The following is a 14,694-nucleotide window of genomic DNA, read 5'->3' as shown; positions in this document are numbered from 1 at the left end:
AGGATTATGTACTGCATTTGGATGTTCTGACTCTTTTCCTGTTAATATAAAAAAGCCTCCCTCACTTTTTTGTTTTTTTAATTTTTTTTTTTGAGACAGAGTCTCACTCTCTTGCCTGGGCTAGAGTGCCATGGCGTCAGGCTAGCTCACACCAACCTCAAACTCCTGGGCTCAAGCGATCCTCCTGCCACAGCCTCTCAGGTAGCTGGGACTACAGGCATGTGCCACCGTGCCTGGCTAATTTTTTCTATTTTTAGTTGTTTGGCTAATTTCTTTCTATTTTTAGTAGAGACAGGGTCTCACTCTTGCTCAGGCTGGTCTCGAACTCCTGAGCTCAAGCAATCCTCCCGCCTCGGCCTCCGAGAGTGCTAGGATTACAGGTGTGAGCCACCGGGCCCGGCCTGTTTTTTTCTTTTATGACACTTGAAGAGCTCAGCTCGCTTGTCTTATGGAATGTCCCACAGTCTAGATATGTCTGTTTGTTTCTTCAGTTCTTTTTATTATTAACTGCTATTTTAGTGGATTTTAGTAGGAGGGACATGCAATCTGTGCTCTGACCATTATCTTCTACACTTATTGGTTATAATGTGATTTTTAATGGTCATATAATGTTCTACCATTTTTTTTAACTACTTGTCTCTTGCTGGTGGTTTTAATATTTTCTTTTTTTTCTATTATAAGTAAACCTGCATTGAATATTTCATTATATATATTTGCATATATTTCTAGTTATTTTCTTTTGAAAAACTTCTTAAGGGTACTCTTATTGGGGCAATAAGATACTTATTTTATTTCATTTTATTTATTAGAGATAGAGTCTCGCTCGCTCTCTGTAATATCAAACTCCTAAGCTCAAGTGATCCTCCTGTCTCAGCTTCCTGAGTAGTTGGGACTAGAGGTCCATGCCACCGTGCCTGGCTAATTTGTTTAGTTTTTGTAGCTGGGGTCTTGCTATTGCTTAGACTGGTCTTGAACTCCTGGCCTCAAGCGATCTTGTCTTGGCCTCTCAAAGTGCTAGGGTAACAGGCGTGAGTCACTGTGCCTGGCCGATCTTGTTTTTAGATCAAGATCCTTAAAACTTAAGTTTTCTCTGAAAATGTCTAAATTAGATTAACCATGTATCAAATGAATCCATTATGAATTTATCTGAGAGAAAATTGCTTATAACAAGTCATTCTCAGTGTTTTATTACTAATGTCCTCATCCTCTGTTGTCCTTTTTAGGAGGTATTTTTTAAGTTTTAAAACTCATTGTTTTCAAAGATTCTTAAAAATGTAATTTCAAGTGGTCGAATGTAGAAGCCTTTTACAAAACTTATTATTAGTCTAAAATAAAACTGTAGCCTGAATATTTGTATGGTGATGAGCAGCTTTATTGCATTCTTGTAAAATATTGCAGTGGTACAGAAAAAGTAAAAAAGTCTTAAGTCCTTTTCAGCCTCCTTTCCCTTTCAGTCCCTCTGTCTCCTCAGTTTGTTGTATACTTGTCCAGATCTCATTCTATGTATTGTGAACATGTATGTCATAGAGAAATGTGTGTATATGTGTTTAACACTTTTTTTACACATTATAAACACTGCTAGATATTCTGTGTTTTTTTTTTTTCCCCTTAATAGCGTGTCTTGAGAGCTTTCTGTGTTTGCAGACAGAGATCAGTCCCACTTAATGTTGCACAGTGTGGATGGACTTTATTTTATATAACCATCCCTATGGCTGGACATTTAAAATTATTTCCAATGTTTTAATTGTTTCAACATTGCAACTTTTCTTTCTAGGGTGTCAAAATCTGAAAACACAAAGAGGATGAGGTTGTTATTTTTTGTTTTTACCAGCTTATATTGCAGAAAGTAGAAGTAATGTGTTTGTTTAATAAAAAGGATAGTCATTTTATTTGATTTCTTTATTAAAAATGCACAGTCTTTTAAAAAAATTTTCATGCATACAGTATTACTTAAAATTTCTATATAGCATTTTTTACTAGAGATATTTGAATTACTCACATAGAAGTTCCCACTGAAGAATCAAGCAATACAATTTATAAACTGCCTTAAAGCGATAAAAGAAAATCAGTACACTAAGGTAAACATTTAAAAAAAGGAAAATAGCATTTTCTCTCTGATTCCAACATTAATACCTACATAGAAAAGAAAAAAACTTGAAAAAAGAAAATATAAACCACCCCAAATTTCACTCCTAGGAGGCATTATACACCTTTAACATTTTGGTGACTATTCTTATAGGTAGTAAGGAGTGTGTGTGTTTTTATATTGAATCTAGTCATGTACAGTTTTATGAGTATGCATTATTGTCTGTACATACAATGCAGTTATCTTTCTCAACATGTTTTTCACATGTGATATATATACACACAGACATTTGTATGTAACTATATAAGTTGAATTATGCATATTATTTCGCAGTTTTTCAACATTGAACATAAAAATCTTTTCATGCCATTGAATACAGATGTATATCACCCTTTTAATGTCTGTGAAGTATTTGTCTATGTATGATATACTTGATTGATTCTGAGTAGTCAAATGGTAGAGGCAGCTGTCAAGTGGGCTTTGGCTATGGGGAGTACTCTGGGCCAGAGACCCTCTGGAACCTCCCTTTGGAGGCACTAAGGGGTGGTTGGGAGTTAAGTGGCTTTTCCTGGCAGACTTGGTTTCCTCTCGGGACTTCTAGAATTAGTGCCAGTAGGGAGAGAGCTGCAGTAATAGGGTTCAGTGAGTGAGTTCCTTTGTGCAGTGTGGTTTGAGGTATGAGGTGACAGGATTGGCCAAGGCTTTCAGTGAAAGGGAATTAGGAGTGTTGGGATGGAATTGACAGAGAAAATAATGGAAACCAGTAAGGACATCTTGTTTAGGTAAGCAGAGCAAAGCAGAAAATAGAGGAGAGCCTTATCAGTTGTGGAAAGGAAGGGCAGCTGTTTTTTAGTCAGGCCAGCTGGAGAGATGGATTTTTTGCAGAGATGGCTACTGATCTATTGGCCCTCATGGGTTGAGTGTTTATTAGTAGACAGATGCCTGACATATCACTTGTTATATGGAACTTAAAAGTAGACATGACGATTGTTCTCTGATCTTGCAACTTAAGCAAAGAAGAATACAGGTGGTCAGGAAGTTGCTGTTTAGTTTTCTTACTTCCTCTTTTCTTTTTTAAGAAAAAGAAAAGCATTCTCTTTGTACTTTGTGTTCTACTTCCTTAAAAAGCACTCTCAGACATTTTAGCTATCAGCCAGTCATATTTTTTTAAATTATAGATTTTTCCGCTTTATTGAGGTATAATTAGCTAATAAAAATTCTATATATTAAAGGGGTACAATGTGATTTTTTTTTTTTGTTTCAGAATATTACAGGAGTACAAATGCTTCAGTTACATAAATTGCTTTTGCATCACCTGAGTCAGAGCTACAAGCATGCCCATCCCCCGGACAGTATGCACTGTACTCATTAGGTGTGAATTTACCCATTCCCTTCTCTCTCCCCACCTGCCCAACACCCGATGAATGTTACTTATGCACATAAGCGTTGATCAATTATTACCAATTTAATGGTGAGTACATGCGGTGTTTGCTTTTCCCTTCTTGTGATACTTCTCTTAGAAGAATGGGCTCCAGCTCTATCCAGGATAAATGGTGCTGGGAAAATTGCATAGCCACATGTAGAAGACTGAAATAGGATCCGTACTTCATACCTCTCGCAAAAATCAACTCATGATGGATAACAGACTTAAATCTAAGGCATGAAGCCATAAGAATTCTAAAAGAAAAGGAAAAACTCTTCTAGACATTGGCCTAGGCAAAGAATTTACGAAGACCCCAAAAGCAATCACAGCAACAACAAAAATAAACAAATGGGACCTGATCAAGTTAAGAAGCTTCTGCACAGCCAAGGAAACGATCATTACAGTGAATAGACGACCTACAGAATGGGAGAAAATATTTGCCTGCTATACATCCAATAAAGGGCCGATAACTAAAATCTATACAGAACTCAGGAAAATCAGCAAGAAAAAAATCAACCCATTAAAAAGTAGGCAAAGGACGTGAACAGAAACTTTTCAAAAGAAAATAGTCTAATGGCCAAGAAACATATGAGAAAATGCTCATCATCTCTAATTGTCAGGAAAATGCAAATCAAAATCACAATCAGATACCACTTAATTCCAGTGAGAATGGCTTTTATCATAAGGTCCTAAAACAACAAATGTTGTCGTGGATGTGGAGAGATAGGAACAGTCATACACTGCTGGTGGGACTGCAAACTAGTACAACCTCTATGGAAAGTAGTATGGAGATACCTGAAAGAACTAAAAGTAGACCTGTCATTTGATCCCGCAATCTCACTACTGGGTATTTACCCCCAGGAAAAAAAGACATTCTATAAAGAAGATATCCACACTTGAATGTTTATAGCAGCAGAATTCACAGTCGTAAAGATGTGGAAACAATCCAAGTACCTATCAATACATGAATGGATTAATAAAATGTGATATATGTATACCATGGAGTTCTAATCAGCCATAAAAAAATGGTGAACTACCTCTTATACTATCCTGGAGGGAGCCAGTCATTTTTTAAGACTTTTATTGTTTTTCTTTAAGAATGTTTAGATAGCCTCACTGAGAGTGTCTGTCTTTCTTTTTTGCTGTTTTTCAAAAGAGTCGCCAACTGAAAAGAAGTGCCAAGGCATTATTACTGCACAGTAACCAGAATTAGGGAGAGAGCAGCGTATTTAAAAAAAAATTATCCTTAATGCTAAAATACGTGAGTCAGAAAACCTGGGTCCAGTTTTGCTCTGCTGTATGGTTTAATCTTTGGAGCAAGGCTTTATCCAAAATGTCCATACATAGGTGGTACAGAAAACAAATAAGTTTTTTGAGGGGCTTATTAATAATTGGTTACATAGCACATCAAAAATAGAATTGAACTAATATCACCACACTATCTCTGCGTTTTTACTCTGCTTTGTTAGGTACTATACTAAAATTGTTTTTCCCCCCTCTTTCGTATTCTGTCTCTCTTTGTCTGTGATGAGCTTAAATATTATGTGAAAACTGTGAATTATGCCTTAACATGACATTCTTTAACAAACTTTTATTAGATAAAGCAATTTCATAGATATTGGATATATAAAGATGAATAACACATGGTCCCTACCCTTAAAGAAATTACTATTTAGAAGGATGAGATAGAGATACATGCTAAAAGTATTATATATGGACAATTACAATTAGGCAAAAAGGAGGAGGAATAGTCAGTTCTACTTTGGGTTGTAGGAATTCCTGGAAAAGTTTATTAGAACAGGTGATTTTTGAGAAGGAATTGTTCATTTCGTAGGTGGGGATAGACTAAGGCATGGTGGGTGGGGAGGATGCTCAGTCTGGTCAGGAGCTTCATTACTTAGTGCCATGGGTGACTGAGACATCATGACACTGTGAATAGCTTGGTATAGATGATCTGAAGGATGTGTATGGGGGAGTGGGAGGAGATGGTGCTAGAAAGGTAGTCGTGGGAGGTTGAATTTTATCCAGAAGGTTCTTAAATGGGCAATTAATATTAATAAAATATGGGAAAGATTATCTGGCAAGTCAGAGGAGGCAAGATTCCAGGAAAAGTGATCAATTTGCAGCTGTTAATCTAGCTGAAAATGACATGGGCCCAGAGTGATTAAAAATCAAAATGGAAATTAGGAGACTGAAAGATGTAGAAACAGTAAGACATGGGACTGATTTTGTGTGTATAATAAAAGAGGGAAGAATCAGGATGATTCCCAGATAATTTGTGTTGGGGACATTTCAGAAAATGCCAATGCCATTTGAGGGGAAACTGGTTTAGAAGGAATAATACTTAGTTTGGTGTTTAAATATGTTGAGCTTGAGCTGGTAAGAGACTTCCAGAAGTGTTTTGTAGGTATCTGGATCTGGAGGTCCAAAAAACGGTTTATAGTCAAGAATTGAAAGTCATCAGGATTCAATTGTTGGAAATGGTGGAAGCGGATATGATAATTTAGGAATTCAAGAAGAAAAGTGTCATGGACAAAGCATGAACATTTTGGGGGTGGGTAAGGAAGAAGACCTGGTAAAGAAGACCTGAAAGGAATGATCTGAAAAGAATCCACTGAATTTGTCAGTTAGATAGTTGCTATTGCTAACGGGGTTTCAGTGGTGTGTTAGGAGTAAGATCTGGCTTGCAGAATACTGTATTGTATTTATGCATTGAATTATAGATTTAAATATTTTATTAAAATTGCAAAACACTTAAAAGATACATATAAACTTAGCGAATTAGATAACCGACTCTTGTGTACCCACTATACAGTTTTTAAAAACTTTTTGATTTTAAATAATTATAGACTCACAGAAAGTTACAAAAATAGTAGAGCGGTCTGTTTATGTAGCCTTTACTAAGCTTCCTCTAGTCACTATTCAGCTTAACAAACGTCCTGGACTGGTTCAAATACTGATGTCTTGGGATGGATTATGGAACTATACAGGGATTCAAGGCCAGGCATGGTGGCTTGTATCTGTAATCTCAGCACTTTGGGAGGCTGAGGCAAAAGGGTCACTTGAGACCAGGAATTGGAGACCAAACATAGTGAGACCCCATCTCTAGAAAAAAAAAAATTAGCAGGGCATAGTGGTACACACCTGTGGTCCCAGCTACTAAGGAGGCTGAGGCAGGAGGATCACTTGAGCCCAGGAGTTGGAGGCTGCAGTGAGCTATGATAACACCAGTGCACTCCAGCCTGGGTGACAGCAGCACCATGTCTCAAAAGAAAAAAAAATTGGATTGGATTCTCTATCCCTACTTGGTGCAAGCCTGGAGTTTTAATTCTCATAGCCACTTCTAGTGGCAGCAGAGTAGATGCAAGCTTCCTTGCTGCTTTTCAGAGTATATGGGTGGAGCTTTTCTAGCTTCTCTATCATATATTGAGCAGCCTTTTTCAGGATCTTGGCTCAAAATAGGGATTTCACTTATCGCCCTCCCCTGAAATAGGCTCAAAGTTGAGTCTTCTGTCGTAATAGGACCAGTATACCCCCCTAGACTGCCTTGGTGTCAGCTGGAGCTTCCATCTCTGGCTTTGAGTTCTTTCCTTTCTGACACCTGGGAATTTCCCTCTCCCATCCCTCCTTTTGAGTTTTCAGCTGTATATTCTAATTTTTCATATTGATCTAGCATTCCTGTGAGTGTATTTGGGGCCATTGATGTATTAGTCCAGTCTGCCTGGTTGCTGGAATCAGAAGTCTAGTAAATACTTTTTTTTTTTCGTAATAAATTATTTCTTAATTTTATTCTCTGTTTTGTTCCACAGAAAAGGGTTTGAGGTCAGATTATATTATTGTTTCTTTAAAAATATTATTTATTTTTAAAATAGATAATACATAGATGTGACCTGCAATTGGAAAGATTTAATAAAAAGGGTATACTTTTCCCTATTCCCCTACCCACTCCATCCCAGTTTCTTTTTATAGATACAACCAGTTACTGGGTTGGTATGTATCCTGGGAGATTGGCTATGCCCTAGTTTATTTATTTATTTATTTTTTTGAGACAGGGTCTCACTCTGTCGCCCTGGCTGGAGTGCAGTGGCATGATCCTAGCACTGCAACCTCAAATTCCTGGGCCACTGTGCCTGGCCTACTTTATTCTTTAACAGCAGTTTTAAACTTTAACACGTTGACTGCCACACTAGGAAAAAAATTTTTTTCCTTGGGGCCACTGTGTTTTATTATAAAAACAGAATAAAAAAAACTTCTAAAACAAAGTGATCCTTTCTGATTTAATGAAAAATTTGTTATTTTTTATTGTTTTCTGTGCATGAGTTATATGCAATTAAGTTGTCAATATTAATTGTAACAATAAGAACATCAACAAGTAAGATTTTCATAAACCAACTGTAGGCCCCAGACTCCAAACTAGCATAAGTTAAATATAACTCACATGGCAGTTAACGTGTTAAAATAGTGTTTATAATTTAATTTTGTAGCCAGTATTCAGGATTTTTACATCTGTTTGATAAGTAGCAATTGTATTTTCTTCTGCTGTGAGTGCTTTTAAGTTAGAACTTTATGCTAATTATATGTTACATGTATGTTTTTATATATATGAATAGATTATCTGTGTTTTAATTTTTGTTCACTTCACAAACTCCTCAAAATATGACAAAATACTGGCTGGATGTTGTGGGTTACACCTGTAATCTACAGTAGCACTTTGGAAGGCCAAGGTGGGAGGATCGCTTGAGGCCAAGAGTTTGAGACCAGCCTGGGCAACATAGTGAGACCCTGTCTCTACAAAATCTAAAAAAATTAGCCAGATATGATGGCATGCATCTATAGTTTGAGCTACTCAAGACACTGAGGCAGAAGGATCACTTGAGCTGAGCTTGAGTTTGGAGTGATCTATGATGAGGCCGCTGTACTCCAGCCAGGGCAACAGAGTGAGACCCTGTTTTCAAAAAAAAAAAAAAAAAGTGACAGAATATGACAAAATAGTGTGAACTATTGATTAGAATATTTTAAATTATGTGGAATGTTAAAATAATGGAACATTAGCCCTAATTTTTATTATAATTTTTAATTGATACATAATTGTACATATTTATGGGGTATAGTGTCATATACGTATATACCATGTATAATGATCGAATCAGGGTAATTAGCCTATCCATTACCTCAAACATTTATCATTTTTTAGTGTTGGGAATGTTCAAAATCCTCTCTTAAAAATATGGAATGCCTAGCTTTGTGCAGTGGCAGTATCATAGCCAATGAGGTTTATCCAAGGCGCAATTATTGCTAATTGAAAACTTTTCCCAATACCCCGCCATGACGACTTGCAATATAGTCGGCATTGGCAATTTTTGACAGTCTCTACGGAGACTGAAAAAAAAATATGGAATGCTTCATGAATTTGCATGTCATCTTTGTGCAGGGGCCATGCTAATCTTCTCTGTATTATTCCAATTTTGTTATATGCTGCCAGAGTGAGCACTGGCCCTAATTTTTTAGGAGGTAGTAGAAATGATATTTTAAGATACTGGAAATCTTACTGAAACACATTGTGCATAGCCTTAAAAGTTGTCCTACTAACCAGTCCATGCTATTGTTTGCATATATGCAAATAATTCCCAAAAAGTTCAGAGAGTGTCAAAGATAAAGGCCTCTCTTTTGGGTTTCTTAGCTACACTTTATACCATTGATTGACTAACTGAGCTTGGTGTGAAATTCATTAACATGGAAGCAAGAAATGGAAGCCTATGACCTAATATGTTTTCTTCCTTAGATCAACCTCTCCACCTCTCCTACACCTGCACAGTTAATAAGCCGTTCCCAAGCTTCCAGTTCTACCAGCGGCAGTATTACCCAACAGACTATGTTACTAGGGAGTACCTCCCCTACCCTAACGGCAAGCCAAGCTCAAATGTATCTCCGAGCTCAAATGGTAAGATATGAGCTACCAAAATTTTTCAGTGTTTAAGGACTTGAGAGAACAAAATGTTTCTTGATTTGATGACATAAGAGGCATTTTTAATATATAAGAAATGTTTTATTTTGTGTGTATGTGCTCAGCACTTGTTACATTTGCCATTAAAAAATTCTACTTTTAATTAATATGGCTTCTTGGTATCAAATATAATAGCAATTTCAAACATTGGGAAACTAATAGAGATTCTATAAGATAAGAGTGTTTATTTTTTGATACTAAATTTCATCTATTTCAAAAGTTTTTTCACATTTTAATCTGAAATTCGGATGCATTTTGTAATTAACGGCACCTTGTAATTGGTACTTACAATGGTACATAAATTCCTTGTATATTTTTGACAACTTAGATTTGATGAAATAGTTAGAAATGTTAAAAATTTAGTGGTTAACTATAAATTAGAATTTATATCCTAGGATCTTCTGAAATCTGGGTTGGAATTCCTGATAATTTCTCAGATGACTTCTAGCTTTGGTTATTCCCATCTCAAATTCTATAAAGTTATTTGTATTCTTATTTCAGTTTGATCTTTTATTAGTATAGGAATATTAATTTGCTTATTCTGTATTTGGAAACCCACTAATTTCCTAATTTAATTGTTGAGCTTCTTTAAAGAATGTAGAAATTGGTTGACATTTATTTTATTTGATGTCTTTCTAGGAAGGTAGACAAAAGCTTTGGCCCTGATATATTTACTTATGTTCTTATTTGTCCAATGAACTGAATATAACTGGATCCCCAGTTCTCTAAAATTGTAAAGAAAGTTTCCAGTCATGTTTCTAATGGGAAATAATGACATGACTCACCTATTTTTCACAGATTATTCAATTGACATTACCATATTTCTAGATTTTTTTCTCTGGTGTTATTATATTTAACTAATAATGTGCTTTAAAATTAGGTTGAACCCTTTGAAATGGTTGGGAGTTGACCATTTTGGACTACTAAAATCAGCAGTTTCATATGGTTCAAATTAAATGGAATAGCTTCTGTTTAGGTTTAGTGCTTTCAGGGTGTTCGTACTGGAAATTACCTTTTCATGAAAGTTATGCCAGTTGTCCCTTGGTATGGGAAAGGGACTGGTTCCAGAATATACACACACCCCCCCCGCCCCACATCCCCACACCTGTGGACACCTAAATCCAAAGATGATGAAGTCTCTTATAAGTAACATACATAGTATTTGCATATAACCTACACATATCCTCCTGTATACTTTAAATCATCTCTAGATTACTTTTAATATCTAATACTATGTAAATGCTTTTTAAGTAGTTGTTATACTATATTTAGGGAATGATGACAAAAAAAGTCTATACACGTTCAGTACAGACACATTCATTTTTCCCCCAAATATTTTTTCGATCCATGGTTGGTTGAACTCCACAGATATGGAGAGCCGACTGTACTTTGTTGTTGAATTCACTTAAAGATACTATACTAAAGAACTGAAGTTTTAAAAGATCACTTAAATTCTGGATTCACAGAAGGTTGTGGGGAAAAGTTAATAAGATCATCTAATTGATCATTTTAAGTTAAACAGCAATGAAGAACTAAATACCTGATACAATTTTGAAATAGAGTATTTACACATTCTTTGAAACAACTGTCTATTACTAAATTGAGTTGAATAATCTGAGTGGATTGCATTGCCTTTGAAATTAATGGCATTTGTTTTAATATTGAAAAAGAAATTGAAAGTGATGAGTAAATAAATTATGTGTTTTTTTATGTGACGCTTTTTTGCACGCTCTTTTGTTGTTGAATTTTGACATGTTGTGACATTTACATTTAGACTATTTCTTTAACAAATAGCTTTAAAATCAAGAGCAACCTGGGTTTGCCATATAGATCCTTTGTAGCTGAGTGACATTTTGTAGTGTAGTATATGGCATAGTTATCCTTGTGGGAAAGAGGACTGAAAAGGCTTTTTGGTGTTTCTTTTTGTGTTTTTCACTGAAATTTTAATTTGTGTCCCAAAGTAGTGACTGTAGTCTATTTTAACTTTCCATTTTAGGAATCCTGCCGCAGTAGTTTTGAGCTAGGAAAAATTTAAGTATAATAGCTTATTTGGGACACAATTTGGTCTGAAGATTTCTTTTTTTTTTTTATAATTTCTTTTTTTTATTATTTTTTAATTTGAAGGTGGGGAGTAAGGAAAGAGGTTCACATTTCTTTTTTTTTTTTTTTTTGAGACAGGGTCTCACTCTGTCACCCTGGGTAGAGTGCAATGGCGTCATCATAGCTCACTGGGAAGGTGAGACTACAGGCAGTGCGCCGCTACACCTGTCCAATTTTAGTAGAAATAGGTTCTCACTCTTGCTCCTACAGTACTAGGATTATAGGTGTGAGCCACTGCACCCGGCCCGAGGATTTCATTTTACCAAAATACATTTTCTTTTTTGAGGACTGATTTATTTTTCTACTCATCAGAATCATGAGCTATTTCAAAAATGTTTTTGATGTTTTTTGAGTTCTCTATTATCAGAAACTTCTCTTTGTCATGTAAAACCTTTCACTTAGGAGACAGTTCTAAAGTACATTGTCTTTCTTTCTTTTTTTTTTTTTTTAATGAAGAGTGTGGGGTGGGGTTCAGTTTTCTTTTTCTTTCTTTCTTTTTTTTTTTTTTTTTTTTTTTGAGGTATAGTTCACTCAGTTGCCCTGGGTAGAGTGCAGTGGTATCATAGCTCACTGCAAACTCACACTCCTGGGCTCAAGTGATCCTCCAGCCTGCCAAGTAGCAGGGACTACAGGCCCAGCCATGATGCCCAGCTAATTTTTTCTATTTTTAGTTAGTAGAGATGGGGTCTCACTCTTCTTCAGGCTGGTCCAGAACTGCTGAGCTCAAGTACTCCTACCTCGGCCTCCCAGAGTACTAGGATTACAGGCATGAGCAACTGCCCCTGGCCTGCATTGTCTTTCTGTCCCAAATTTCAGTCTCTTTTGCCTGCTATACATTGTGTGTGGGACATGTTCTTTTGTCTTAGGGTACTTTTTTGGTTTTCTGTCTGTACAGCTGATTTTCACACCCGCTACCACTGTGGCTGCTGTACAGTCTGACATTCCTGTTGTCTCGTCGTCATCGTCATCTTCCTGTCAGTCTGCAGCTACTCAGGTGAGCTTGTCTAGCTTCATAACATGGTACTTGAGATCTGGATCTTTAGGTTAAAGATAAGCATTCCATTTGTATTTAAGTTACTGATGGTTTCAGTGCTCTTTGTCATGCATTTCAGATTGGAATTTAATAAAATACAATGAGAACTTTACTAAAATGTTTTTGTTCTTTAGAAATTATAATACCATTAAACACAGATATTTAAGTTATTTGGCATTGGTCAAGGTTAATGAGAGTTTTTGCTAATGACATTGTGTGTTTTATTGTAAAGCAGATTTATTTCTCTTATGTGAGATGTATTTTATGTAGATTTCCTTTGCAAGCAGTTACATAATAATTACATAATTACATAATAACTTAGTCAAGATGGATTTAAAGTTTGCATATGAATTAAATTAGGTAAAGTTTAAATTTAAAAAATTGAGTAGGATATTACTTTATTTGGCACTATGGAAAAAACGAACCTTAACTTTCTTCTCACGTCATTCACAAAATTAAACTAGAAGTAGGATAAAACTATAAAATTTCTAGAAGAAAACATAGGATAATATTTTTGCAACTCTAGGGTAGGCAAGGCTTTCTTAGGGCACAAAATGCACTAATTATAAAAGAAAATGATGATAATTGGAACTTTATCAAAATTTAAAAATGTTCTTTAAAATACATGATTACAAAAATGAATAGGCAAGCTACAGAGGGAAAATGTTCATAATACACATACCTGACAAAGGACTTGTACCCAGAATATACAAATTATACTTACAACTCAGTAAGATCATAACCAATTCAATTAAAAATGGGCAAATGATCTGAACAGACACTTCACAAAAGAATATACTGAAAGCCAATAAGCACATGAAAAAACATTCAACATCATTATTTATTACAAAAATACAAGTCAAAACCACAATGAGCATCACTATACACTCACCTGAATGGCTGAAAGGAGGAAGACTGATAATACCATATATTGGCAAAAATGTGGAGCAACCAGACTTTCATACAGTGCTGATGAAAGTGTAAAATGGCACAACCACTTTGGAAAAGTTTGGCAGTTCCTTATAAAGTTAAACAAATATATGCTTAACTTGTGACCCAGCACTTCTCCTATGCATTTACCCTGACAGATGTGAAAACATACATCCACATAAAGACATGCAAATGAATATTCATAGCTGCTTTATTCAGAATAGCCCCAAATTGGAAACAACCAAATGTTCTTTAACTGCTGAATGGGTAAACAAATTTTGATGTATTCATATAGTAGAATACTATTCAAAAATAAGAACAAACTACTGATGAATCTCAGAAACATATTTAGCAAAAGAAGCTAGACATAAGGAATACATGCTCTGTGATTCTATTTATATGAAATTCTAGAATAGGCAAAGTATCTGTAGTGAAAAAAATCAGTGGTACCTGGGGCAGAAAGTGGGGGGAGATTGACTGGGAAGGGGCATGAATAAACTTTTAAAGTGATGGGAATGTTCTATATCTTCATTGGGGTGGTGGTTATATGGTATATACGTATGTGAAAACTCATTGAACTGGTTCATTCATTTTATTTTATATAAGTTACACCTCAATAAATCTGATAACAGTGAATTTGAGTAAATTTTAAATTAAAACAATTGAGTAGCATGTTATTTTGCATGATACTACATTTTGGTTTTTTTCATAGTAAATGTTTTAGATTGCAAATGGCAGAAATTGGTATATCTTAGGGTCCATCCTTGGCTTCCTATTTTTAATTTAATAATCTTAATCTTCTGGTAAAAAATAAAAAATGAGATAGTAATATTCCTTGGTATTTTTCATAGAACCTCTGTATATGTTACTTCATTTAATAATAAAGGTGAATTTTTATGTATTAGTATATAAAGATGGTAGTCAGTTAAACTCAGGTTTCTTCTGACTTGCTCTGTGACCCTCCATAATTCCTTAACTTCATTGGACTTTTCTTTCCATATTTACAAAATGAGACCTTTGTCTTTGTTAATGTTAAGGTTTTTTCAGCTCTAAACTTTTATAATGTATCTTTGTGGAATGAATTTGTTGAAGTAATGATCTTCCTTTTCTCTTTAGTT

The 14,694-nt window shown here is 35.3% G+C and overlaps 1 protein-coding gene and 2 non-coding genes across 12 annotated transcripts in view; 2 read left to right on the top strand and 1 right to left on the bottom strand.

Annotated features, from left to right (window-relative positions):
- PHC3 (polyhomeotic homolog 3) overlaps window positions 1-14,694 on the top strand; it is a 75,099-nt gene that overhangs the window by 18,549 nt on the left and 41,856 nt on the right. For 7 of the 10 annotated variants that reach the window (XM_045539638.1, XM_045539641.1, XM_045539637.1 and 4 more), the window contains exons 5-6: window positions 9,292-9,450; window positions 12,509-12,607. The exons of 1 other annotated variant lie outside the window; for it this stretch is intronic. In XM_045539638.1, the coding sequence (XP_045395594.1) occupies window positions 9,292-9,450; window positions 12,509-12,607 (258 nt within the window). The remainder of the gene's footprint in view (window positions 1-9,291; window positions 9,451-12,508; window positions 12,608-14,694) is intronic. 2 more of the 10 variants (XM_045539643.1, XM_045539646.1) reach the window with 1 other exon arrangement.
- LOC123631035 lies at window positions 8,748-8,888 on the top strand. The gene has a single exon (XR_006732919.1). It is a non-coding gene; the product is annotated as a U4 spliceosomal RNA (small nuclear RNA).
- Window positions 8,896-8,998, bottom strand: LOC123631094. Its single transcript, XR_006732970.1, has one exon. It is a non-coding gene; the product is annotated as a U6 spliceosomal RNA (small nuclear RNA).

The sequence above is a fragment of the Lemur catta genome, chromosome 1 (genome assembly GCF_020740605.2).
Source record: "Lemur catta isolate mLemCat1 chromosome 1, mLemCat1.pri, whole genome shotgun sequence".
NCBI lineage: Eukaryota > Metazoa > Chordata > Mammalia > Primates > Lemuridae > Lemur > Lemur catta.
Note: the sequence above shows the minus strand (reverse complement) of the source record. Positions and strands in the feature narration are given on the sequence as shown.